General features: G+C 46.5%; 1 protein-coding gene across 1 annotated transcript; it reads left to right on the plus strand.

Annotated features, from left to right (window-relative positions):
• ARL3 (ARF like GTPase 3) lies at positions 1-26,620 on the plus strand. Its single transcript, XM_082486205.1, has 6 exons — positions 1-47; positions 9,510-9,653; positions 10,729-10,845; positions 15,449-15,499; positions 17,501-17,686; positions 26,331-26,620. The coding sequence occupies exons 1-6, from the start codon at positions 45-47 to the stop codon at positions 26,376-26,378; spliced, it is 549 nt and encodes a 182-aa protein (XP_082342331.1). The 5' UTR covers positions 1-44; the 3' UTR covers positions 26,379-26,620.

A 26,620-nucleotide genomic window follows, 5' to 3' on the forward strand; every position in this document is an offset into this window, starting at 1 on the left:
TGTGTGACGCAGTTGCCCATGGTAACCCCGGAGCCGCGCAGAGGATGGTGAGTGGGGCGGGGGGTGGCGGGGACGGGCATGGGGACCGCGGGGGGGGACGGAGCCGGCGGGCAGCGGAGGGCCGGCGGCGTTTGCTTGAGAGGCCTGAGCGCCCACAGCGGGGGAGCGTGGGGTAATGGGGCCGGAGGCACGCGCCCGAGGGCCTGGCGGGCCGCAGGCCATGGCGCCGGGGAGCCCGGCCGGGGCTCACGGCAGGCGTTCTGGCAGGGCTGGGACAATGAGGGCTGGCGACACTTACCCGGGGGGTCTGGCAGGCCTGGAATCATCGAGACCAGGGATGCCCACCTGGGGGGAGCATGGGGGCCTGGGTTACCGGGGACCCGGTAGGGTAGGGGTATTGCAGTCAGGCATGGGGGCTTGGGTCCACGGGGGCTCTCAGGCAAAGGGATGCCGGTAGAGCTGGGGCGGTGTAGATTTGGGGCCTCCAGCTACGGGAGACCCTAGCTGGGGCTGGAGTCCTGGCAGGAGCTGGAGGCTGTGGGGGACTGGAGAAGGGGGTAGTGGCAGGTTCTGGTAGGGGCTGGGAGGCTTGAGGATGCTGGAGGGGGGGGGGAGCTTTGTTGGGATGGGGCCAACCTGCCTGGAGTTGATTCAGTCAAGGTGTGGAAGGCATTATGGAGGGTTGGGTTCTCAGGAGGGCTGGGGAGCAGGATGGCAGTGGCCTGCTTGGCCTGAGGAGGGAAGGAGCAACGGAGGAGCCTGGCAAGGAAGGAGGACAGTGTTCAGGGATTGACTGTGGAGAGTCTGGGAGCATCTGTGACTGTGAAGGGACACTGGACAATCCAGCCAAGGTGGGACAGGGCCACCCTGGGACTTGGAACCTGGCTACAGGAGTTGAGGGAGCTATAGGAGAGCTTGCTGAGGTGGAAGGGATGATTGTTGATAAAACAGCCCTAGAAGGGGAGTTCAGTCATGGCAGAGAAAGCCTGAATGAAGGGGTTGGGTGTTCAGGGATGGACAGGATTGCAGCACAGTACTCAGGAGCTGAAATAAACGTGCCAGTTGGGTGGGATGCGCATTCTGGTGATTCACTGAGAAAACCCAGTCAACATTGGCTGAGTAGGATAGTTTGCTGTGATGTTTTGTGCTCTGGGGGTTTCTGCCAGGGGCTGGGTAGATGGGGGACAGTCTGGATGAAAAGAAGATATAAGAATATGCTGTGGGAAGGGCTGGAAGTGGAGTTTTGGTGCTGATGAAAGAGAGGACTGAGGGAGGAAAGAAGCGTTCAAGGGGAGACATGAATTGTTTGAGAGGGAGCAACGTGGACTGAATGGAGGAATTGGGGCCTTGAGTATAGTGAAGGATCTAGTTAGGGTGGAGCACAATACTGGGAGACTGGTGGAGGTGGTAAGGGTGTGGTGTAGTCTGAATCGAGGTTGGGGTAAGGTTGGGTGATGGACTGGGGTGTTGGGTTTAGGTGCCGGAGTAGCTGGGGTGGGAGAGGTGGAATATTGGCAGAGTCCAGTGAGGACTGGAAAGGAAGGGTTGGGGCTGCCGGGTGGGAGGTGGTATGAGAGAATCATGGTAGGCTGGGGAGCCACTGCTGAGGATGCAGTGTGTACAGAGAGCACAGGCAGAAGGAAATAGCAATGGGGAAAGAGCTTCCCCAAGGGAGCACCTGTGTTTTGTCCAGGAGACCTCTGGACACAAGCTGGACTCATGCAAGTGGACAGCACATGAGGAGGAATAAGCAAGAGCAGCAAAGGCAGCTCCTCATCTTCACTGGGTTAATTCTGGCTGCGTCCCCACCTGCTGTGCCACAGAGAGAGATTGAGATAAAGTCTGTGGGATCTGCTCTATTTTAGATCAGTTGATGATGGAGCCTGTCACACCAGACACCAAAGCCATCATAGGATGGACATCTGCTGTAAAGATGAGGGCAGCTGCCTCCAGCAGTGCAGTGCTTTGTGGGACACATTTGGCCTGCAGCTGCTGCTAGCCAAATCTGCTCTTCTGCCTTGTGATGTCCCGATAAGCTGGTGTAGTCTGGGATCTGGCTGCTGTTATCCAAGTGCTTTGTGTGCGGAGAGGGCGGACTGGGTGTTTTCCAGTGTTCATGTTATTTGATACAACATTTTACTGCCTCTTTCTATTTTCCATTTCTAGGAGTTGTTTTTGAATTGCAGCCTCTCAGGCAGGGTGGGTGGCGCTTTGGGGTGTGTGGTCAACTGGCTGGGCTGGGCAGAAGACTGCAGAGCTCTATACTGTCTCTCTGGATACTCAACTTTTGCTAAAACAGAATAATCCTTAGTCGTAGAAATTCTCTGAAACACCAGCAAATATATCCAAAGCAGCTATGGGAGCCTGGGGGTGTGGGTTAGCAGTCAGAAATGATCCAGGCTGCTTGATGTAACAATTTACTGCTTGTCATCTGAGCCGTGGTAGCTGCCTGTGAGTGTGTTTCTGGCATGTCATGATTGCATTGGGAAGTGCTTAAACCCCCTTCAGTGACTGCTTGCTCCAACTCCAGTGATAAGAGGGTTAATGCTGATGTTTAAATTATTTCAGTGTTCATCCAAGTGAGTAAGTACAGAGGGGAAGTGTCTCCTTCTGCAGAGCATACCAGCATGTCCCACAGCTGTGGGACAGGGGTGGTGGAAGGTCATAGGTGGAGCACGGAGGGAAAGATGAGGCATAAAACTGCATAGCATGAGGGATGTGTAGTGCTGAAGTCTTTGGCGCCATTAAACAGCATCTGTGGTGGGCGCACAGCAAGGGCAAAGGGAGGCTGCTACATGAAAGGATACGCAGCTTTCCAAAGTTTAGGAAATGCTGTGTGAAGCAGAGCTTGTGGCTTCCTTGTCACTGTAATAAACAATCTTTACTGAGTGAGATGATATGTTATTGATAGATGGCTGTGCCAGAGGATGGCCAGTGTTTTTCTAACTGTTGATTGAAGATGACATCATCATGTCAAAACCAGGGTTGTCAAAGCATGGCCCCACTTTACAGTTGAGGAAACTGAGTCATGGAGTGTCTAGCAGATCTGGTGGAGAGGATGAAATACCAGCATAGTTAAACACATAGTCAGACATCTTTGTCTTGGTCTTGAGGTCATATTTCTAGCAAAAATAGCATCTGTCTGTTGCCTGCTGTAGGTGTACCTCATACCCAGAATTTCTTTCTTTTGTCCTCCATTGTTTGGCAGTTAAGCTCTATTTAAAATGGCCCCATTAAAAAAAAAATGCTTTCAAGAGCTTTGATAGTGCCTTGCTGCTTTAGTTTCTCAGTACAATTCGGTGTCGTGTTTTTCATTTATTTTACTGATTGCTGAGATGTTGATATGAGAAACTACCTGCAGATAGGACAGTATACCAGCAACTGACCAAGACTTTCAAGTTCTGAAACTAAACTAAGACTGTTGACATCCGGTCCTGGGCATCGCATGCGCAGGGCATAACACTTGCTTCAAACTTGCTAAAACCAGAGGAGTTTGATTTTAATTGTGAAAGGAGGATTCATGCTGGTATTGGTTAATATACCAAACCAGAAAGTGCTGTGTGACCTCTTTGACAGAAAACTATGTTAGTAGGTTTGAGCTGGAAAAACTCTGTAGGTGACTTGACTCCATTAAATTTTGGATTTCAATGCAGGAAAGGAAGTCTGCGTTGAATGACACCATATGGTGGAGACATGCAGCAAGCAAATGATTTTTTGGGAGTTTTGCCAGAGTAAGAAGTATTGAATAAACTGTGCTCAATAGATTAATTTACTTCGGTTGTATTTTGAAAAAGACTGGGTGATTTTATGACCATTAGTGACATTTGCAGTTCTGCAGCCGAAGATAAAGGTAATCAAACGTCATTCTTCAGGGCACAAGCTAATCAGTGCAGTTGTCAGGAAGGACTCCCCTCCTCCAGCTCTGTGCGCACAGGATTGCGCCCTGGAAGACAAATGTAGCCTCAAATATCCACTGCTGAAGGCAGGATATTTGGCTCAAGTAAGCCTCTTGTCCTCCCCCATGTTAGCTTCTTCTGCGTGACTTTCGGAAGCCATCATGTGCACCCTCTATCTTTAACTTACTCTTTAAAAACAGTGAACCGCTACCATATTGCTTAAGTAAAAGTAAATTGTGGGCCAGAGCTGCACTAGGTGTCGTGCTGGCAAAACACGGAGATGTTTCCATGGTCTGAGGTGAGCGATAACCAAGTGATATGAGTAAGGAGAGCCCAAGACAGGTTTGAACTTGGCATGTTCGCCGCCTAAACCTCATCAAGGATTGTAGGTGTGGCAGAGAAGGAATTAGCAGGAGAATCACGGGCTGGTTTTATGGATATTTTGCGAAGTTTCTCCCACGGTTGTAGGAAAGGCACAAAGGTTTGAGAATAGAGTTCAGTGATGCTGGGGCTGGCACCGCAAGCTGCAGGGAGACAGGAGCCATCACCTCCATGCCAAACGTTCTTGGTTGGGAAGGGCCTTGAGGGTGAAGACAAGTGAGTTGTGGTTGCAGCAGTGGGAAAGAGGGCACACATGCCGGGGTGTAGAGATGGGGGAGATGTGGTCGCAGCAGCAGGCTGAGGTGCTGAGCTTTGTGCCTGTATTGCATCTCAGTGAATTAATTTGATTCTAGCTAAATATCCACATCTAGTAGATAAGCAATTGCTGGTGACTGAGGGTGGTTTTATTTTAAATTCATTATCTGAGCTCTGTGGCTAATAAAGTTAAACAGAACACATTTACTTCTCTTTCCTAATAGGAATCAACTGTGCTGTGCAGTGGCTTGTGGGCCGTGCTTTATCCATGCCCTATGGATCCAGCCCTCAGTACAAGGGGAAATTGTTCTTTCCATTATGGCTTTATATTGCCAATCTGATACAATATTTAAACAGATTATCTCAATGCTCTGTTTGTCCCAAACCAATTTTTGCTTTGGCCTATAAAGTGAATCTTCCTTTCAGTGGCTTCTGTGGTACAGGATGCAGTTACATGCATCAACTAGTTCAAAAGACCCATATACAGCATGAATTTAAAGCTGAATAAACCCGCAAAACCCTTAGCTAGGACTATAAATGTCACTGTATTTTTATATATGTCTGTATTTTATTTTTTTTAAGAGAATAGGATTACTGCATGCAGCTATAACTGAAAGTCCTTTGATAATTCAGTGGGTATTTTAAACCTAGCAATGATATACTTTCATAAAACCACACATCCCTGTTTTCTGAAGGATGCTAATAAGATGGTTAGCTTTGCTTTCATGCTCAATGTGTTTATGAGTGCTTCTTGCCCATTTAGTTGTATCTCTGAATTTAATGCCCCACTCTGATTTCATGGTAATTGTCAGGAGTCTTTCTTTTCTTTTTGTATGTCCCCACTCACTGTCTGGAAAATGCAGTCTCCTCATTGCTGACCCCATCAGTCTGTCGCCTCATGGTGCTTGTAAAGAAAACCCTCTCCATCAAGGACAAAGATGTTTTTAAACAAGCCAATCTGATATAAAACATAGTTTGCTTAACCCAGAGGTGACCAAGAAGCAGTTGCTGGCTGACTGTGCCCAGCCTTGAGTTGCTGTGTATGGCTGCCCTTCGCAAAGGCTGCACGCGCTGCCACGCTGTGCTGTTCATTATCTGAACAGCATCTGCAGTTCCCTTCTCTGTTACAGATGCCGCAGTCTGCTTAGTTTTGTGCAAATGACACGCTGCCCTTATACTCCCCTGAGTTGTCTCTGCAGCTTCTCAGCCAGCTAGCATCTCCACTGTCCTGCTTGAAACTTGTCCTGCTCCTCACCCTGGACATCCCAGTGGGTGAGTGCCACTGGCCTGGCTACTGTGCAGGCATCCAGGGCAGCCTCCCTCCTCACTGCAGGTTAAGTCCCAGCATCGAGACATTTATTTGCTGCCCCTCTTCAAAGGCCTGCTCCTCTCCTGTTGCTTCTGAGCATCTTCTTTGCACCAAATTTTCCCATTTCATGGCTTTCTACCTGACGTTTCCCATCAATAACAAAGGATTGCTTTCTGACTCTCATCAGCCCAAGTTGGTTCCAGTGTTGTGTTTGCAAGCAGAGAAGTATTTGTTCATCAGTGTGTGTGAAGTAAGGGCTGCTTGTCCCACATAGTGGTGGCATGCAACAGGGAACTGGGCTGAGTTATTTTTTCCAGTCTACAAAGCTCTCAGGAAATGCTTTTTGTCTTCCTAGCCAGTGTGCTCATAAGACCAATTAAAAAAAAAATAAAACTGTTAGAAACCCATCTGTGCATGGCTTTCCTAAGTCTTAATTCTTCACTAACTACAGGGAAAATGCTGGGTGCAAGTTTTAAATATTTACAAAATAGTAACAATCATAGTAGCCAATACTATTATTTGGCTCTTGATTTAAGTTCTCTATACAGACCATGTAACCTATGCTGGCAGCTACTGAAATAAAGTCCACTTCTCTATGTTGGCTTGCTTGTCTTCCAGCCTTTTAAATCAGCTTACTTTATACCTTAGAGAATACTTTTATTTCTATATATATCCTCTCTTCTATTGGCTACCCCAGATAATCCTGTGATCAGCCATGCAGCAGTGTCACTTGAGTAGAATATGGAACGATGCTGATCGTTTTCTCGTAGGCTGTCATACTAGCCCAGAAATAGCATCCATCTACAATGGGAGAAGCTCTATTAACATTTACAACTGTTCCTGTTCCCGACCCCTGAGAATTGCTCCGTGGTAGATAAGCAATACTTTGTAATACATTTCTTTGCGCTCAGTATTTTGGAGTTGAATTCTGGAATATAAAGGTTCCTAATCCTGATCTGCTCTGGGATACACTGCTCTGCTCTTAGCAAGTGGTGCTGTGAATAGGATTAGCATTTCAACAACTTCTTTTTTTAACTGTGAGCAATAAACTAAAATAATGGGGCCTGATTCAGAGTTCTCTGAAGTCAGCAGCAGTACTTTGGCTAGTGTAGGTTGGCTTTGGGTCAGGCCCATAAGAATGGGAAATTCAGTCCTTCCCTGGAAAGGAAGGAGAATGTGTGAATTTTAGAGTTCCTGCTCCTGTGGGGTCTGTCCACACCGAGCTGAAATCTGTGGATTTACAAGCCAACAAACACAACTGTAAATTTCACTGCAGGTGAAAAGAAAATGTGTGTTGCTAGTCATGCAGTTAAAACTTGTGTTTTTTAATGATGTCAAGGGCATTTAGGACATGCATGTAAACAAGTAAGCATTAGAGGTATTTCTGTCGCTGTTCCTCTTCTCTTCCCTCAGACATGTGGAAGTACAGACCATCGTCGGGGCAAAACATTGACTGGGTGCTGCAGCTGGGGAGATGAGCTGTTGGGTTGGGAGGCCTTGCAGCGACTGGCTGCCCTGAACACAGCCCTTCAAATTCATTAGCTACGGGCCCATAGGCAAGAGCCAGCTGCGAGCATCTGGCCCTCAGGGCTCAGCATGTGATGTTGAAGGCCTGTACGCTTCAACTAAAAGTGGTTTGGGGATTTACTGTGCCTGCACCGTGCAGGCATGCCACCCTTTACCAAGCAGAGCCCATTCCTGATTAACAGCTCTTGAGCGGGGCCTGGATTCCCATTTTCTTACTAGCCTGTTTATGAAATAGGTGATACCCTGAGCCGCGTACTGGGCTGTAAGACTGCAGTTTTGCTGTTCCTTGCACGAGTTCTGAATTTCTGAACCTCAGCTTTGCACAGTGCTTCTTAAAAGCACAGCAACAGTGACAATCCTGCAACTTTCTACAGATATCCTTAAAACCCAATTTTACTAAGTTCATTCTCTTCTCCCTGTTTCTTACACACTGTGCGTGTATTTTGAGCTGTGTCTGGTAATTAAATGGAAAACTGATAAATTACTTGCAAATCAAAAATGCTTAGAAGGGTGGATCGAATCTCACGTGCGTTTGAATCTCGGTGTGTTTTCATCCTGCATTATCGAAAGCTTTGGCATCATGACCTGTAGCACCGTGTCCTTTCTAAAACACTCCCCACCTTGGAGCCATGTGATGAACAGTTGAAAGCCGTGGTTTCCAAATGGCTGAGGTGGGGCTCTCTGGGAGTCAGCAGAAGGGCACTGCTACAGCTGGGGGACGCGTTGCAGTGGTGACAGTTGTACAGCGTCCTGCAGCTCTTTATCTTGAGGACAGGTTTCTGATTGCCATGATCTGGAGGGGATCGGGAGCAACCTTCACAGCTCAAATAGTCCTTGGCTCTCAGCAGGAATATTTAGAGGGTGTAGTTCCTCATAGCAACAAAGCACTTCATGACATTTAACTGATTCACCCTTGCAGGTCGAAAAGAAGCGTTGTCTCCATTTTGCAAATGGGAGAACAAAAAGGCTTGAGAGATGGGGCCCTTTGGGCCCAGGTTTATGCTGATATTTGAACTTTGTTCCTGTCTTCAACGTGGAATTGTCTGGGAGAGACTAAGCAGGAGTCCTGAGGGCACCAGAAAGGGCTGTAGGTGAATTCCTGTCCCAGATTCGCTCAGGCAAATTAGTTGCAAGAGCATCTGTGTCCCCAGGCTGCATCTCAGTGTGGTGTGTGCTGCTCAGGCTCTGAGGAGCAGTCCCTACCAAGCAGAGGGGCACAGAGGAGCGTGGCAATGTGTCCAAGGACACCCAGGCAGTTGTGGACTTGCAGCCTGCTCCTGTGCCCTTGGCTGCAACTGACCCTCTCCTTTGGGGCTGGGCTGGGCAGCAAGATGCAGGTGGAAGTGGGGTGAATTGCATCTCTCGGTTACGTGCCAGGGTCCAGAATATTTTTCCAGCCATTTTAGAGAGGTGCAGGTGTCTGAGCGGTGGCACTGACAAAAGCTTGGGCGTGCTGCTGTAACGTGCGCAGTTGTAAATGAGCTGACCTGCATATTCTGTTTCCTAATCCTGAGTGATACTGTCAGCTCAGAGAGCTGAGCCTGGCTAATGACTGAAATCCACTGTGCTTTTCTTAGCGAGGATGTGTGGTGATCTGAGATAGTTGTTAAGTGCTACATCCTGAGAATCAGAACTGCATGTGCCCCATGGGTCCAGCATGTTTTAGACAGATAAACGGGGTTTGAGATGATCAGGGAGTTACTATGAAAAGAACTGATGTCAGGTACATAGTAACCTGCAGTTAACTAGGAAGGAGATTAAATTAATGGGGTTTTCCTTCTGATAAAGATAATGAAGAGCTCGCAAAAATTGGGGTTGCAGCTCCTGCACATGATATGTGTAGGCACTGTCTTCCTGGCACAGGGAATGCCAGACAGCTGTGTGACAAGAGCAGTGCAGCCAGTAGCGCACCCCACTGAGCAACATTTGTGCTGTCTGAGACCTCGCCGATACTCTCTGAGATGAAGGAAAATAGGAGTGAGGAGTACAAGAGGAAATGGGAATAGGGACTGCAGGAAGGGGTTCAAGGTGTCCTGGGATCCACCACCATACAGAACATATTTCAAGGGAGGAGGGTATGGCATTGTGTGGGGAGAGGCTTGGGGGGGAAATAACAGCTACAATCTGTCTTCCGGATTTAGGGTTTACTGTCAATCCTGCGTAAACTGAAAAGTGCCCCAGACCAGGAGGTGAGAATCCTCCTTTTGGGACTGGATAATGCAGGCAAGACCACACTCCTGAAACAGCTGGCATCTGAGGACATCAGCCACATCACGCCAACACAGGTAAGGAAGGCCTTTCCCTGCCCAAGGCAGTTCTTGTGGTCCCACCTGCCTTATACAAAGCACTAATGTTTCAGCAGAGTATTGCAGTAGACTGAAATACTCCCTGAAAGAGCCAGAGAGCATCAGGCCAGATCTGTCAGATAGTGCAAAAGTGGATGAGTCCTGTAGAGTTTTGCAGAAGGCTTTTGGGTCACACTAGGGTTGCATGGATAAAACTTTGTTCCTGTTGTCCTTGCCAAACAGAACATCTAAAGGGGATGCTGCCCCTGTCTCCTTGCATCTTTCACCCAGCCAGCTGCAAGGGTTCTGCATATTCCAGCACTCCCTCCCTGATGCCTCTGGTCCCCTTTCTTTGAGCTTCGGGATGGGAGAGAGGGATATCTCCCATCAGAAGCACTGCAGCAATGCTTCTTTGTTGACCAGAGGAGGTTGCTAGAGAGCTATGGGAGATGCTTCCCCCCACCCTGTAGCCACCTCCCAAAGCTCCCAGCCCCAGCACCCCAATTCCATGCCCCGGTCCCATGGGTTGTGTGGCAGCATGTTGCCAGCCCATGCCACATCCTGTTTTTCTACTTGAATGCACTTTCAATTGGTGCTCTAATTGATGAAATGGACCCTTCAGACATGCAGCTGTTGCTCTTTTAAGCCCGGCATTAGCTGTGTCGTGTCGAATTGAGCTGAGACCTCTGGCTTCGTGTTAGCTGCGACTCTCTACTCAGCTTTCACAAGCTCAGTCCTGCTTCTCACAGCGCCCTTGTTTTCTCCTTATCTGCAGCTCTCCCACCTCTTCCTGCACCCACCCTGCTGAGCCCTCCCAGGGCACTAACTGCATCATATGTCTCCGTAGCCATGACAGCATCAACCCTTGACCCAAGAACACTGGCAAACTGCTGGTTTGGAGGCTGTGTTCGCTTTGGCGAGTGCCTCTCCTGCAGCCGATCCATCTTTGTGGCTGCCCAGCCCATCTCACTGCATGTTGCAGGCATGGGATATATAAGGTGTTAATGTCTGCCTATGAACGTGCTCCAGCCATTCAGGTTTATGCTCTATGTGGCTTTGTTTCTGCTCTTTCCAGGGCTTTAACATCAAAAGTGTACAGTCTCAAGGTTTCAAGCTGAACGTATGGGACATAGGCGGCCAGAGGAAGATCAGGCCGTACTGGAGGAACTATTTTGAAAACACTGATATCCTTGTGAGTATTGGCTGCAGTTGAATGCTGTGTTCATGTAATGGCTTTCCAAGGTCTTAGCCAGAAGTTCAGGAACAAGTAATGTAATGTCCCAGTTCTCAGCAACACCATTGCCATTGTAACAGGAGTTATTCTGAGTGAAATGGCAAGATTGGTTGGGTGCAGTAAGAAAAATACAGTGATGTTTGGAGAAATCATTTAGTTGCATGCTTTTACTTTCACAGGATGGTGCTGGTTATAGCCAGTTCCTTTCCTCTCATCTCAGTCTCCTTCAAATGAAAGAACATTAATAACTTGTCATTTACCCATCTATAGCTCCTTTCACTAGAGACTCTGAAGGCCTGTCATGGGTGTTAGTGACTTGAGCCTCATGTGTAGAGGTGGGTCAGTATGGTGCCTTTGTTTACTAGTTGGGGAAACTGAGGCACAGCAAAATTAAATGTTATGTCAGATAGGAAAGCTTCTGGCTGAGGGACACAGACCCCTTGTTTTTTCTTTTGCTCCTTTAATCATAGACTGTCCTTTAATGTTTTTGACAACTTAACTGTAATTACCTTACAATTAGCTACAGATGACTACAGTTATATTTACCTTTATTATTATATTTATACAATATATTGTATTATATACAATATATTGTATTATATTTACCTTTGTGTTTCCATGCCAGAACACATTACCCTGGGACCCTCCAAGTGCTGTCCTGACTAGTTTCAAAGAACCCCTCTAACATGCAGCCCCATGTGCCAGGATGAAGGCACGCTCGAGGCTCCAGGCCTCTCCCCACCCCAAGCAATGTTGCCTGTGGGAACAGAGAAAAGGCTGTTCTAAGCAAGGTCTGCAGGGCTCCCATGGGAAAGCGGGAAACTCTCTCAGAAAGATGTCCTTCCTCCACATATTCACTAATGTGTCAGGAGCTTGAGTGCGCTTCCACAGAAGGATCACTGCAACTAGGAGTAGGACTCTACTCCAAGGCTCATGTCAGGGTCCTGAAGGGCCTGGCTGTGCCTGCAGGCGTAGAAAACATTGTCCAAATGAAGCTGTTATTTCAACAGGGCTTAATAAACACACGGTAATCTCTTTTGCAGTTCCCCTTTTCAGCCTTAATTTGGAATCTGGTGTTTGAGGGCAGCCACCACAGCATAAACCCAGTTGGTTGCTTTTGCAAAGACTAATGCTGAGATCTTCCTAGGGGAAAGGTCTGGGTTTGAGAAGCTAGCAGGACACACATCACGTGGTCCTCTGTGGCCATGGAGAAGGGGGACATGGCATGGCTGTGAGGTGATTGTGCCCATTGAGTCCAAGCATTGCAGCTGTGTGTGGTGGGGAGGCAGTAGGAGTGCAGATCAAAGTCAGCACTGCAAAGCAGGAGCTAGGGGACCTTTGCCTGCTATGGGAGGGTGCTCAGGCTGTGGAGACTGTGCAACCGCAAAACAGTATCAGGAAGACTCTGCTGGCAAAGGCAATGAACTACACGGGCCTGTGGGCTTCCCCCCTTCCCAGTGTGTGCTGCTTGGGAGGTGCACAAATAAAGGTGAATTTTAAGACTGAAGGAGATGAAAGCAGTTGTTTTCCCTGCCCTCCTCCCACCACCCCAGTTAAAGCAACGTACAGGGAAAACTTTCTTTTCATACGAGTAAGAAAATGGGTAGGTAGAAGCAGAATCTATTTGGGGGAAGTGGCAGTGTGAATTCAGAGGGAATAACTGGTGTGCACACGGACCTGAGCTCCCCTGCCTGCTCTCCATGCTGATTCCTAGTCCCAGACTGGGAGCTGTCAGCATATTAGTGCGGTGCTTTGCTATGTCTGTACGCAACACAACTGGGATCAAGTATATGCTGATGACTCTCTCTTCTGCCAGCCCTCACCCCCATTTTAGCCAGTAATTTTATGCTCTGACTAAGCTGGTGCAAGTTTTGCCTCTGTAAATTGAGCCAATTTATCCCTCATGTTATTTCTTTGTCTAGTCCCACCACTAGCAATCTCCTCCCAACCCACTTACTCCAGGTTTTGTTTTGGCCTGTTGCTCAAAGGAGGCACCCAGCTTTACGGAAATTTCTTTCTCAAGCTCCATTTCTCCAACATGGTGTACTCAATGGCTGTTCAAACTGGCAGACTGTGCTACCAAGCACCACAGCCAGAAACAGGCTCTTGTTTGGCCCTGGCCATAGAAGGAAGGTGGAGATGAGATATGCTACAGTTCCCAGGACCCCCTGCTCCTGTCTTCCCCTAAACTATATTGCACAAAGCAGAAAGGACCCTCTAAAGGGTATTAAAAAGCAGGAAGTGATTGCAAATTCAAATCCATGCAGGTGCCTTTGAATGAGAGCTTGGTATTGCATCACACACCTGTGATATTTGGAAGCTTAACCCAGGCAAATAAGGTGTGGATATCTGGCTGATTGCGTATTCAGACAGGCACCTGCAGCTATTTGGCACAGTGCTTTCTGGTTTGGAAGTAGGCACTCCGCACATACTTTACCTTCTCTGTGCTGTGCTTTTGTGGCTTTTGCCCCAAGCACTGTTGTCTCCAATTCTCATCTTGCAAAATAGCTCCATAGCAAGGAACGGAGTGGTGCAGGAGGCACCCTGGCTGGTTGGGACTCAGAGCTCTTCCTTGCCAGTTAGAGAAGCACCGTAATATGGGAGGTGCCACCTTTCAGTTGAGAAGTAGCACTTGACTGTTGCGTTCATGTGTTGCTAAGCTTCCCCTGAGGTGTCCTGAAGGAGGACAGATGACAGTCCAGTTTCACCAGAGAGCACAACTGCCAGCCTTGCAGCTTCTTCCTTTCTTTTGGTCTTTGTTTCCTGCCCCAAATGGGATGCACAGGGGCGGATGCTTGGGAGGCACAGAGAGGATGGGCGTAGCTGATACAGTATTGGTGCACGTGCTTGGGATCACATTGTGGGGAGAGGCTGTGTGTCACGCCGTGCCCACAGGCCTTTCCCCATCACGTGGCACCAAATGCGTGCACTGCTGACGCATCCCCATGCAGCTGCGTCCAGCCCTGCCGCATGTCCCCCAGCCTCTGTCAGTGTGCATCAGCCCGGCCCCAGGAGGACCGCAGACCCCAAGTGATCAGCAGAGAGGTCCACGAGGCTGCTGGGTTACCTCCTCAGGCCTGGCATACAGATTCTCATGCTGCGTGTTTGGTCTCTTTTCAAACAAATCTAACACTGCTCATTAAGGGGGTGCCTACAGTTTAATATATATTGCTGCTAGAGATCTTCCCTCCCCCTACTATTTGGTCAAAATTATCCTGGAAGCGTGGAGTCTTATGCTGAGACTGCCTGCAAGGATGCCATTTATCTTGATGGCGGGGTGCTGTGCTCATATATTCCCTGAAAACCAGGCTGACACTTGCTCCCTGTAAGCCACCAAAGAGCACGCAGATGACATGCTAGCAGCTTCAATCACTGCTGATGGGGAATGGCAGGGACTGGAAGCAAAATGCTCAGTGTTTGTCACCAGTCCTGTCCCTGTCTGCGGTCCCAGCACCCTCCTCCTTCAAAAACCTTCCTGTACCAAGTAATGAAAAGGGATATACCAGGGTATTCTTGCCTGAGTGTTATACTGAGGTTCTCCATATCTTTAGCTGTAACTTGATACTTTTGCACTCTGAACTGCAATTGCATTGCTAGGGGGAAGGAGGGTGGCTGGACTTGCTAATTCCATATTTAGGGAGACCTTTGAGGAGCCTTTTAGCCTGTGCAGACCTACAGCTGCCTTCACTGGGAAGGCTTGTTTGCATTTACAACAAGAAACCAACACGTGCCATGCCGCTTGGAGAGGGTGGCGAACCCCTCCCAAGGCAGGGAGCCTGCAGGCCAGGGGATCCACCCTCCTCCATACCAGTGGACAGGTGTCTAGTTTGGGCCTCCTCATGGGCCATGAGATGTGGTGCCCAGCTCTAAGAAGGTGGCAGGACTTTGCTGTTAGTCTTTGTGAGCCAGCTGCTCACTGTCTTCTCCATCGTCCTGGTGGACAAGCTGGCAGCTGAAGATTGAGTCTCACAGGCTGGATTCAGCCCTCCTCCCCAACCACCTGCTCCAGGAGGTTGCAGTAGGATCGGCTGGTGGAGAGGAACTCAATGTCCCCAATATATTCATCTGTCCCCTGAATGCCATTATGTGCCTTGGTGGCTCACTGAGGAGGTGATGCCTCCTGCTAGAGGGCAGTATGGCAGTCACACCAGTGCATTGCTTGTACGCTGTTTGCTAGGGTGAAAGACCACGTCTGGCTCCCCAGGTTTTGCTCTCCTGTGCTCAGCTTCATCTTGTAAGCTGGTCATTTGAAAATATACCAGGTAGTCTCCTGTTTTCTTCAGATAATAGATGCTGTGAAGATGGTGAGAACGTCACCAGTACTGCCCCCAGCTCCTTTCTGATCCTACCCATGTGGCTGTTCACCCTTCCCCCCCAGCTTTAAAAGAGGTGGTTCATCTTCTTTCAGAACATCATGAAGTTTTGTCAACATTTGCTATAAATAATACCGGGGATCTTTGTGCCCAAAAGCATAATTATTAGGCTCAGCTCATTTAGGCACATGATACTGTGGAAGAGTGTCTTCTGGGAAGAGTAACTTTTCTTCTCATTTCTTTTTCAGATCTATGTCATTGACAGTGCAGATAGGAAGAGGTTTGAAGAAACGGGTCAGGTAAGTTACTTATGCCCAGCTTCCTTTGAAGTAACTCAGTGCTTGAGTGCCCCTTGCTCACAAAAGTTAGGGAAATGATTTTGTTGTTTATGAGGGAAATTTGCATTTCAAGAGACTCGCCTTTCAACATCAATGCAGATTATTTTGGTAGATGTGAAACAAGGAAAATAGGTAGCCTAATTCCGTTTAAATAGAACGGTTTTCATTAAAGTTATACAATAACAGCAAATGGAGCCTACTACTGAAAGCAAAAACTTCTCTAAGTCCTTTAAACCTTGCCAAACCAAGACCCTGAGGAATCCTATTTTCTTATTTACAAAGTTGAAATGGAAATCATATTGACTTGATTGTCTTTTGGATGTAATTGAAAAAAAAAAAAAAAAACCAAAAACAAAACAAACAAACAAACAAAAAAAACTAAGAACTTTGTAACTAGGACTGGCCAGAAAATAAGATTTCTGTTTTGCAAAGTTTTGATGTTTTGTAACATTTTGCATTTTAGGATGGAGCAAAAATAGGACTTTTGAACTTTCTTTTGCAAAATTCAGAAAGTGACAGTGTCCCAAAATAGCTAGCAACAGATTTACCCCTCAGAAATGGGAGATTCAGTTTAAAGCCCTCTGTTCTCATGATATGAAGGAGACACTTGGTCTTTTGCCTCTCAAGTATCATGGACACACCCTAACAGCAGAACTGCTGGTTGTTCTGGGAGTGGCGGGAATCTTTCCCCTGTTGGAGCTATTTCATTTTATATCAGTAACTAAATATTCATTGGGCAAAAGAGAGAGAGAGAGAGGAAGCAGAAGCTTGGAGCACTTGCCTGAGTCAGGCAGAGTCAGCCTGGACCCCTCGTATTTCCACAAACACTTTTGGTTTCAAAAAATCAGCTGCATCAGATGAAAGACCTATTTTGTTGAAAAATTCCAAGCCACCTCTGTTTATAACTCCATTCTCTTGTCCTGGTTTCCAAACCAAACATTGCTTTTGGGGGGATGGAGTCAGATTTCCGCTGCACTTTAGCATCTCCTCGACTGCACTCTAATCCAAAAGTTTCTGGCCAATGGATGAAAGATGTTAGGACATTATCTGAGAGCATGAGACCTTTCCAGCTAAATAAGGAGCCCACAAAAATCTCATGTACTCATTTATCTGCAAAGACAGCAGTCCCTACAGGTTCAGGTTCTGCTGGGTTTGTCATATGTTCACATAGGGAGGTGACCTGAGAGACTGTGTGCTTGTTTCACATGAGGCCATTGCACAACCCTAGACGTGAAGTATTTCAGCCATCATTGATACACTGCAGATTCAGATGTGAGCTATTAAAAGAATCTCTTTGAGTCACCCAGTTCTGAATGAACAAACCCATTTCTCAAGATGCCACCCAATGTGTGCTCTGCATATGGAGCCAAAATCCAGCTAGTAAAGCTGATCTAGCTTGTCTTGAGCTAGCCAATGCCTTCAAAAGCATCAGCACTTTCTTGTGGGAGGGAGATTTCCATTTCTGGGGGGGGAAAAAAAGTCCTCTCCTGCTCAAATTGCAGTGTAGAAAACTTGGAAGAAAACCCTGAAACTCATTATTAGCAAAGATATCGGGACTGGTGTCAACAACTGCTCAGGTATAAATGCCAGTCAGGCAATAACTTAAGACAGATTCCTCATACTGCCGATTTACATGTTTTTTGCTGTTTCATCAATTTTGGTCTCCTGGGAGCAGGGACTGGTAAAACACAGAGTTGTAGCCTTTAAGGCAACTGCTAATTTCAGACCAAGATGAAGATTTTTGTAACCTGTAATTGGAAGAAATAGCTTTTGAACCTTGGGCAGAGATGATTGTATACATTTTTGCTCTCTTATAATAAGATCTAGGTTTCACTGGAACACACTCTTCCAGTATTTGCCCTAAATATATTTCTAATTAGAGACAACCACTGGTGGTTGAAGGTTTTCTTCCCTTCCCTCTCTCTGTCTCCCCCGCACCCCACTCCCTTGTAAATGATATAGGAGCTGGCTGAGCTTTTGGATGAAGAAAAGCTTAGTGGAGTCCCCGTGCTCATATTCGCTAACAAGCAGGATTTGCTGACGGCTGCCCCTGCTTCGGAGATTGCTGAGGGACTGAACCTACACACAATCCGGGACAGAGTCTGGCAGATCCAGTCTTGTTCAGCTCTTTCAGGAGAGGGAGTACAGGTGAGGCTCTGGAGAAGGCTTGCTGTGCCAGCAGGCCATCTGTAAGAGATTGTTGTCTGTTGATGTGCAGGGTGGGGTTGGACTGGCTGCCTCGCAGAGGAGGGTCAGCACAACCAAACCCTTGCAGTGCAGAACACAAGGGGCGCGTGTCTCATCACCTGTGCAAAGGGAAGGGGGAGCTGTGGGCCCTTGGGATCTCTCCGTCCCCAGGAAAGGGGAGAGCAATCGCCTCTCCACCCAGGACCCCTTGACTGGGCCAAATGAAGACATTGATTTATTTTAAAGAGACTGCTGTCAGGTTAATCATTTTCAGAAAACAAATCGTCTTTTACTATTAACCCCTTTGACTGTTACAAGTGTGCACTTTAGAAATCTGATTTACCTTCTCTTCTAATGTCGTTTGGCATTTTGCTCAACCCAGGCGCCAGAGAGAAACTGATCAATTTTTCTGATCCAAAGAAACACAAGAGTGGCACATGGGGCAAAGACCACTTCTAATGGCAGCATGTGGGGCAGCAAAGGGCCACTGAGGGGGCTGCGTTGTGTTCCTGTGCTGAACTGTAATAGTTATGTCTTGGGCTCTGTGCTGTAGCCACTTCCTGCAGAATAGTAGCTCTTTGTAATGTAAATGGAACCTAGGTTTGTTTATTTCACTCTTAGGCTTTCCTGAATTAATGAAATATTTGCAGTGCTCGAAATCTGAGCAGTCAGGAGTATTCCCTTCACTGATATTTAAAGAAACAGAATGGTGAAGACATTTATCTTCATTGCAGATTCAGTAAACCCTTATTTGCAGATGCTACAGAGCTGTTCAGGATAGTCAGATCTCAAGCTGAGTATGAAGTGCCACAGAGGCAGCCCGCAATACTGAGTGGGCAGTAAAATGGCAGATGAAATTCAGTGTTGACAAGTGCAAAATAATGCACATGAGGAATAACAACCCTAACTATACTCATACAATGATGGACTCAAAATTAACTGCCATTACTCAGAAGCAGATCGTTGGGAACAACAGGTTAGTGCTCATCAAAGGCCGGAGAGGAAAATCAAATGCTAGAGAAGAAAGCAAACAAGAAAAATTCCAGAAAACATTTCTTTTCTAGCAGGATAAAGGCATGGTGGGCCCATACCTTGAACATTACATTCATTTCTGCCTCTGCCCCATCTAAAAAGATTTTAGTAGTAGTAGAATCATGGACTTCAACAAAAACTTAGGTTGAAGGGTCTTCAGGAGATCTTTAGACCAACTTCATGTTTAAAGCCAGGAGTAACTATGAGTCTAGAGGAGGTTGCTGAGAGCCTTGTCAAGCTGTAAATATCTCCAGCCATGGAGATTCTACAGCCTCTCTAGGTAACCTCTTCTAGCACTTAACTACCCTCATCAGAAAAAATATTGTCCATACCTCTGCTCAGAATTAGGAGAAATTTGAAAATCCTCTGTTGAGAATGATCAGTAGCACAGAGTGGCATCTGTTCACAGGGATAATAAGTAGATCAGGACTTGCAGCTTGAAAGAGAGTGAGAACATCTTCAGGATTTATAAAATAAGGTATAAAAATGTCAGATGGACTATATGTGATTTTTCATGTTGCTAGAGGAAGAGTGTTCCTAATGAAATAATCAGACAACAGCTTCAAAGAAGTAAAAACAGGTGCTGCTTTGTGAGTTGTGTAATTAAATTGTGGGTCTCATTGGCACAGGATATTGTGGAGACCAACGGTATCAGTTGGTTCAGAAAAATACTAAGTGAATTTCTGAAAAAAAAAAAAAAAAAAAAAAAAATCCACAGGCAATTAACTGACCACTGAGATCTGGAGGCAGCTTTTGCATGAGGAACAACTTGGGCTGTGGACTGGGAGGAAAGAACAGAGCAAGGGAGATCCTGTTCCTATGTGTTCTTTCCCTTGGCATCCAGAAAGGGTATGCTGGCCTGGATGGACCATTTGTCTGACCCAGTACAGCAGTTCTTCTGATATAAAATTCTTAACCTGATGTGTAGACTTCAGCGCAGTAGGTGGTGTCCTCCAAAGGGCCTTTATTTAGTTAGCTAAGATACAAATTCAGCTGAAAGGCTTCAACTCTGATCTTTGTTTTCAAGTGGTGGTGTTAGAGGGAAATGCATTCCACAATGTCAGTGTGTATTCAAGTCCAAAGAAATGTGATCAAGAAAGTGAGGCTGCAGTTCACAGGGTTGCAGCCAGGCATAGGTCACCTTCTTCCCTTCTCCAGGCCCTCCTCTAGTTTATAGATGTCCAAGTTAGCTCTCCAGCTGCAAAGGGGCAGTAAAAAATGGCAGATGAAATTCAGGGACACGTGTTGGATGTGCAAGAACTAAATGATAGAAAATGGCACTTCTCTGTTTGTGAGCTTTGAAAAATGCCTCCTTCTCAAGCTGATCTGTGGGCTCTCTGGAGTGACCTGCATGCTTTTTTGTTGATAGCGCTTTCTTACTGTGCCTTCTTCTTGAAGTACAGTGCATACATTCAATAGAGTAAAATACGTAGCCCAATACCCTCTACCAGGGGAATGAAAACTGCTTCTGCCTTCGCTTCCAGAAAACAGAAGAGCTAAATAAAAGTATTTGCAGGCCTATATATTTTGTTCATCATGCTTATCGATACAAATTAATTTAGATGCATGCCAGATAACGTCCCGCTTTGTTGACCGCAGTCTCATTGCCCTAAATACTGCAGCTTATTCCATAAATTATTATTGCAGGAAGGTCAGGGAAGTTGCAAACTCTCTACAGCTTATAGAAAAAGAGTGCTTACATTTCTCTTCTGCCGTAACTCCTGCCCTATCAAATCAGTCAGCAAGAATACCAAGCTCTGCCTTTCTGTGGAAATTCATTGAACAAAATGGTTTGGGAGGTGGCTATTAAACAAGGATTTTAGTTGCAGCTGGATCAGCCCAGGAATAAACAGCATCTTCACTTCTGGGACTCTTAAGGAGAGGTCAACATACTCAAAACTTAGGGGAATCAAAGAAGAACTTGCTTAAAGTGTGATATTAAGAAATATAGTTTTGAGGATCGCGGTATGTGATATCTCTACCAATGGCTCAGAAAGGGAGCTCTCTATGCGTAGTTAAATCTCAGGTCACTGCTTTAAGGACTTCTTTGAAAAATGACAATGAGTGACAGCAAAATAAATGAAGATGTGGAAGCATCAGGTATTCAAAAAGAAAGCCAAGGAGCGAGCACGCTAATGGTTGCTTGCTGATGGAATATATTATCTAGAGTAAAATTGGAGACATTGCTGACAGATTTTGCAAGGAAGAGTGGTGGCATGTCTAATACTGAGCACATGTGGAAACAGAGTTCATAGGGGAAGATTTTTGTGATAGCTTGAAGGAAGAGCAATGAGCAAAGATAAATAATGCCAATACATGAAGGAGAAATAGTTTGAAGGTCATTTAATTAGTTTAGCTGCTAGCACCATGGTGTATAGAATTGGGTAGTTAAGACTGGGGATTTCAAGGTTAATGAGATTAGATTATGGTTAATAGAATGATATAAATTTAGAGAATTTAACTATTACTTGAAATAGGTTATTTAATAAAACTGTTAATTACGGAGGGAATCCATATTGTCATCTTCTCTTTTAAAATTAACTGTTGGGGACTCTGGAAAAGGGGCCCAGCAATGTCCTGGGCAGGCTCAGAAGAGAGGTGACTGGGTTAACTGGAAGCCCCGTGTAGCGTTCTCTGGAAGCCAGCTGGTCACAACCCCCATTATGGCAGCTGAAGACTTCATTACCTCCTGACTGCTGACTGTTACCATGGGCAGCACTTGTCTTGTTAATCAGACTTCATGGTGCCATTGAGGGAGGAGTGGCATCCCTCATGCTTAGAGGCTTTTTCAAGCAAAATGTCTGCTTGGGTCTGATTTTATCCTTCAACCCTAGTTAGGAAAGCGGGAAAACCTTTTTTCCCCACCACAGCCATTTGGGCTCTGCCTATGGAGCAGGGTCCTGCACCAGCTTACACCGAGACCCTTGCACAGGGTACAGCGAGCGAGGGAGGCGATCGCCGATGTCAGCAGAGAAGCATAAGGGAACTATTGCCTCACAATGGCTCTCTGGTGCCACGTAGGCTCTCTTGGGGTTGTGTTTTGTGACCAGAACTCCAGTTGTAGTCCTTGGCGTGCAAAAGCTGTGTACGTTCCACCCTGGCCGGCTGGGGTGGGGTGAAAGCAGGCAGGAGTCCTCTGCTTTGCAGCCTGCCCTCTTGCTGGAGGTGTTATTTTGGGGCCAGGGTGTGTATTAAACATGATTCAAGGCTTTGGACTGGTCCGTGCTCTGCAGCTTGTTTCTTGTCTGAAGCAAGAGTCTCCGATCAAGGCAGCAGGAGCTCAGCCTGCCCCGAGGAATCATCCTCCAGAATGATGCTGCAGCGTATTGTGTCCGGAGTCTCCCAAGTATAATGGCCCCCTGGAGACCATTAAAAGCCAGTGGAACTGAGAGTAGCCACTAAACTTCTCTAATTTATGCCAGTGCTGGTCTGGCCCAAAGGACTGTGGGAAGGGCTGAGCCGCCTTCTCCTCCCTGTCTGTTTCAACCTAGTTGAGAACGAAGCCCAAGACCTAAGTTGCGCTGATGCTGCGATTCAGCATTTTCATAAGGGCAAGATTCAGAACAGGACCCCCATGGCAATGTTGTATCGTCAGAGCTAGGTTTTGTCTTAAACATGTCTTAGCCAGGGCAGGCTAGATGGGGATCTTCCAAATCTTTACAAGGTTCCAGGACTACTTGCAAATGTGATTTAAAACCAATTTTGATGACTGCAGCTCTCCTGGGGCAGAGAGCGCCAGTGCTTTTTGAGGAAAAGCAACCATGTTTCCAGATTACAGGGCAAAGTCTTGTGATTTTTAAGCAGGGTAAGGGGGGAGAGCCTACAGTGCTGCATCAGGGATATGAGGTCTCAGAGGACAAAGGAAAACCTTGCACCCAAGCAAAAAACAATGGATAATGTACTTGCAGGAGCCTGTAAAAGCCAGCCTGTACGATGACTGGAGGTGCAAAGAAATGACAGATAATGAAGGCACAGTCCTAGCTGTGCAGAGGGAGAAGAAAGTGACAGTTAAAATAACGTATACCAAAAATGCTAGAGATGGAGAATTTTGCACTTGCCTGACCCAATTTGTTATGGCAGACAGAGGATTACATGAAAGGATTAAGCTTTGCTGTCCTTAAGGTCACGTTAGGGGTCACAAGTTTGTGGCCTTGCCTGATCCCTGTCTTGCAGGGGAGCAGAAATCGCAAGGCTTTTTATGGGGTGGAAAGGACTCGTTTGGTGTGTTTGAAGTCAGATTACTTCACTCCCAATAGCTGCAAAGCTGATAGTGCAGAGAATAAGCAAGCAATGGGCTAATCTCACGCAGGACTTTTTTATTTCTCCCTGGGACAGCTCTACCAGTCCTTTCCCAAAGGGCGTTAGAGTACAGCTCCCCTGGCACAATAGCAGATGTGACTGCAGCAAGGCGGAGTTGTGCCAAGCAGCATTTCTCTGCAAGAAGCATTATTCTCTTCCCTGGAGTTCTCTCTCTCTGCTTTGGTAAAGTTTACTAGCTGCTTGTTAAGGAGCTAAGAGAGGCAAAGCTGAAAGATCTAAAATCTTTCCCTGGCTAAGTTTTCCCAGGGTTGACTTGAGGCTGGAATACTAATATTGTATCCATCTCCATCCTGCCAATGCCTCTGTGTCTCAACAAAGCAGCCCAAGGACGTCTATCAAGATCTAAATGTTACTGTAGGGATTGTACTTTCTGCACAGAGCCATCTTTTAAGCATGCAGATATAGGGACAGAGTGTGTAGGGAAAAAGGATGACAACAGTTGACTCCTTGTGGACTTGACTGTTTCAAGCACCGTTTCTTCCTTCCCATGTGCCTTCCCCATAGCAGCTTTTTGTGTTTGTAGCAGCTTCCCTGGATTTCTCTATTTTACCAACCCTCTGTCCTGCTTCAAACCTTAGGTAGAAAAACTGCAAATGTACCTTTTAGTTTCTTTTCCATAGCATTTGGGGACACTGCAGAACACATGCCCCCCTAAGAAGGTTGCACCAGAAGCTACGGATATAGCTGCGCTGTGGCTGAAGATGAGGAAGGTGTCTTACATGTACCTCTTTGATACAACACACAGAGCTGAGCATATTCATTTTCTTTTTATCACTGTCAGGCAGGGAGATATTTACAATTAAATGTGATTTTTTTCCTGTCAATTAACTCATGCCAGAAGAGAGTTTTTAAAATCTAAAAGTTTGGTGACCTACTTGCGTATTTCAAGCCTGTTTGGTGTTCACCTTTCCTCTTGCATTTTGCTATGTCATTCTTTTGCCCTCGTTATATGCTTGATGCAGCCAGGCTCCCAGCCATGGTAAATCCCATCATAAACTCTGCTTTATGACCCTCGCCGCACTGGTGCTGAAACGGTCTGTCTTTCCCCTTCCCGAGCTCCCGAATGGCAGCAGGCAGAGCTTTAATCACTGTGAATTCAGGTTGTGGTCAGATTAGGTAGAAGATAGGATGCGTGTTTGTTGTTTTGCAGTGATGTATTGTTTCTGGGATTACTGTGCTGAATAGCAGAGGGTGTCAGCTGATATTTATTACTTTAAGCTGTCTCAGCTGTTCTGGTTCAGCAAATAAACCTACATTCAAAATGAATGAGGAGCTCTGCTTGCCTTGTATGCCATGATGTGTGCAAATGTGATTATTGCTTCCGAGGCAGGGGAAGCTGAAATCATTGTGGGAGCATTTTTAGTTATTTATTTATTTTTACTCTTTGCAGGCAATCATGCAGATTTCTAAAGCACACAATCAAGCCAAAGGCTTGACACCTCTCCTCCTAGCCCCATTGTTAAGCCCTGGCATTCCTCATGCTGGGAATCGCTCGCTCCCTCTCTCTCTAAAGTGATAAGCTTTAAACCACGCTATTGATTGCTTAAGGCATTACATGTTTTACACCTAGGTTATCAGTGTTATTGAAAGGGGAAGACACAAAGCTACTGGGCCTTAAAATGAATCTACCTCTCGTCTTTTCCCATTTGCTCTGAGGATTTCAGACAATTTGTTTTACACTGATCTCTGCTGTGGAGATAAATAAATGAAACTGGAGACATCAACCCTCCCCAAGGTTAGAGTTAGAAGTGTTATTAGTGTAGGGCCTCATGTGCACCCCAGCACAAGCTGGGCTCGCTTATTCTTTATTTAACGCAGCAACAAGGGCTGATTTCAGAAGTTGCTGCTCCCCTTCAGATAAGAAGTGTCACATAGCGTAGCTATCAAGGTGAATTGGTATTTTCAAGTGAGAACCTCTCTGCTTCTGATTAAGCCCTGAGGACTCCCTCTCTTCTCGCTTAACTCTTTAGCTCCCCTCCGACATGGCCACCACCTTCAGGGCTGAGGGGTGACATGGAGGCATGGCAGTGGGTCTTGGCTAACCCCAAGGGCCTGCCGTGCTGTGCCTTTGGTCATCTGTCCTTGGGGCAGCTGAGGTCCTTGGCAGCCTTTTAGCAGTCTGGGGACATGGGCGTTGGAAGCCAGCAACACTCCTACCATGGGGCTAGCAGTGATGCTGGCCCAAAGGCTCTGATCTTTTTTAGGGCATAACTATCATTTTAATGATACAGAAATGACCACTGAACATAATACAGTGAAATCCGCCTCCCCAGAACTCTAAGGTAGACGTTTGCCCAATTTCCAAGCAGAAAGATATGCTGTTCCCCTCTCATCCCCAAAACTCTACCTGCCTTCTTTCTGCCCTGAGCCTCCCTGTCGGCAGAGATACCTCGTAGGCAGGGTAGAGGTAATGGATTTGATGGGACACAGATATGAGGAGAGTGTCCGTCGTGCGCTCTTTTGTGGACGTCTCTTAACAGATAAGTGACAGGAGCAGATAAAGTGTCGCTTTGCCCTTCAGTAGTGTATCCCATTCTGGGATCTCAGCAATGAACTCAATTTGAGTATTCACAGCAGAAGTGTTACCGTCCTGCTTGCAGTGGTCAGAAAAGTCGAGCACGTGTTTTTATGGAGATACTCTAAAGAGTATATCAGCCTCCTAAAATGTGACCACATCGCTTCTCATTGAACCCGTGTGGGGTTGAGGATGTGGTTCAGAACCCATTTTCTGTGGGGGCCCCAAGAAACAGGGAGAAGGGTTCAGATCCAGTTATTGCAGTGGCTTTCATGGATCTGGATTTTAAGGCTTGCAGCTGAGCAGAGAATTAGAGCCGTATTCTTAATAGGGAGCTGCCTGTGTAACAAACAGCCCCCTAAAATCCACAGTCTCGAAAGATAAGATGACTTGCCTGAGGTTACACAAATCATCTGTAGTTGAACCTGGAACTGAGCCTTCATCTGCCACTGACGTACCTTGACTGCAAAGTGATCCTTCCTCGAAGGACCTATGCATAGCGACATGATGAGACGATGATACTTTTTATGGTCAGATGAAAGATTTAATAACCTCTGTGTGACAACATCTACTGAGCAACGAAGCACTTGGTTTTTTACCCACGGCGTTTTTGGATGCAGAGGGCAGGCGGGGGGTAGATGAGGTGGCAGAACATGGTGCTTGCAGAATGGTTGTCGGGTGGGATTGGGGGATTCCTTTTCCCTTTGCTTGACTAACATTACCTTTCTCTGTCTGAAGGACGGCATGAATTGGGTGTGCAAAAATGTCAATGCTAAGAAGAAATAAAGCGTTCTGAGCTGCATGGAAATGGAGGAGCGGTGGGAGCAGAATTCTAGCCTGAAAACACTAATTTGCTGCTTTCTGACCAAATGTTTTTCCATCTGTGCACAGCTACAGCTGTTAAAAGAAAAAAAATGAGAGAAAAAAAGGGAACAACATCAGTTAAAACCTACTGCTGGGTTTGGAACTTGACCTGCTCTTTAGTATCGTTTTTTATCCCAATAAAGGAATTATATATTTCCTCCCTA

Source organism: Vanellus vanellus, assembly GCF_965231255.1.
Source record: "Vanellus vanellus genome assembly, chromosome: 7".
Classification (NCBI taxonomy): Eukaryota; Metazoa; Chordata; class Aves; order Charadriiformes; family Charadriidae; genus Vanellus; species Vanellus vanellus.

What these genes read in the sequence shown, in the direction of transcription:
- ARL3 (XM_082486205.1), top strand. An exon ending in GCCACATCACGCCAACACAG is followed by an intron (nt 9,654 to 10,728) that starts GTAAGGAAGGCC and finishes TGCTCTTTCCAG; the next exon opens with GGCTTTAACATCAAAAGTGT. An exon ending in TTTCAGGAGAGGGAGTACAG is followed by an intron (nt 17,687 to 26,330) that starts GTGAGGCTCTGG and finishes CTCTGTCTGAAG; the next exon opens with GACGGCATGAATTGGGTGTG.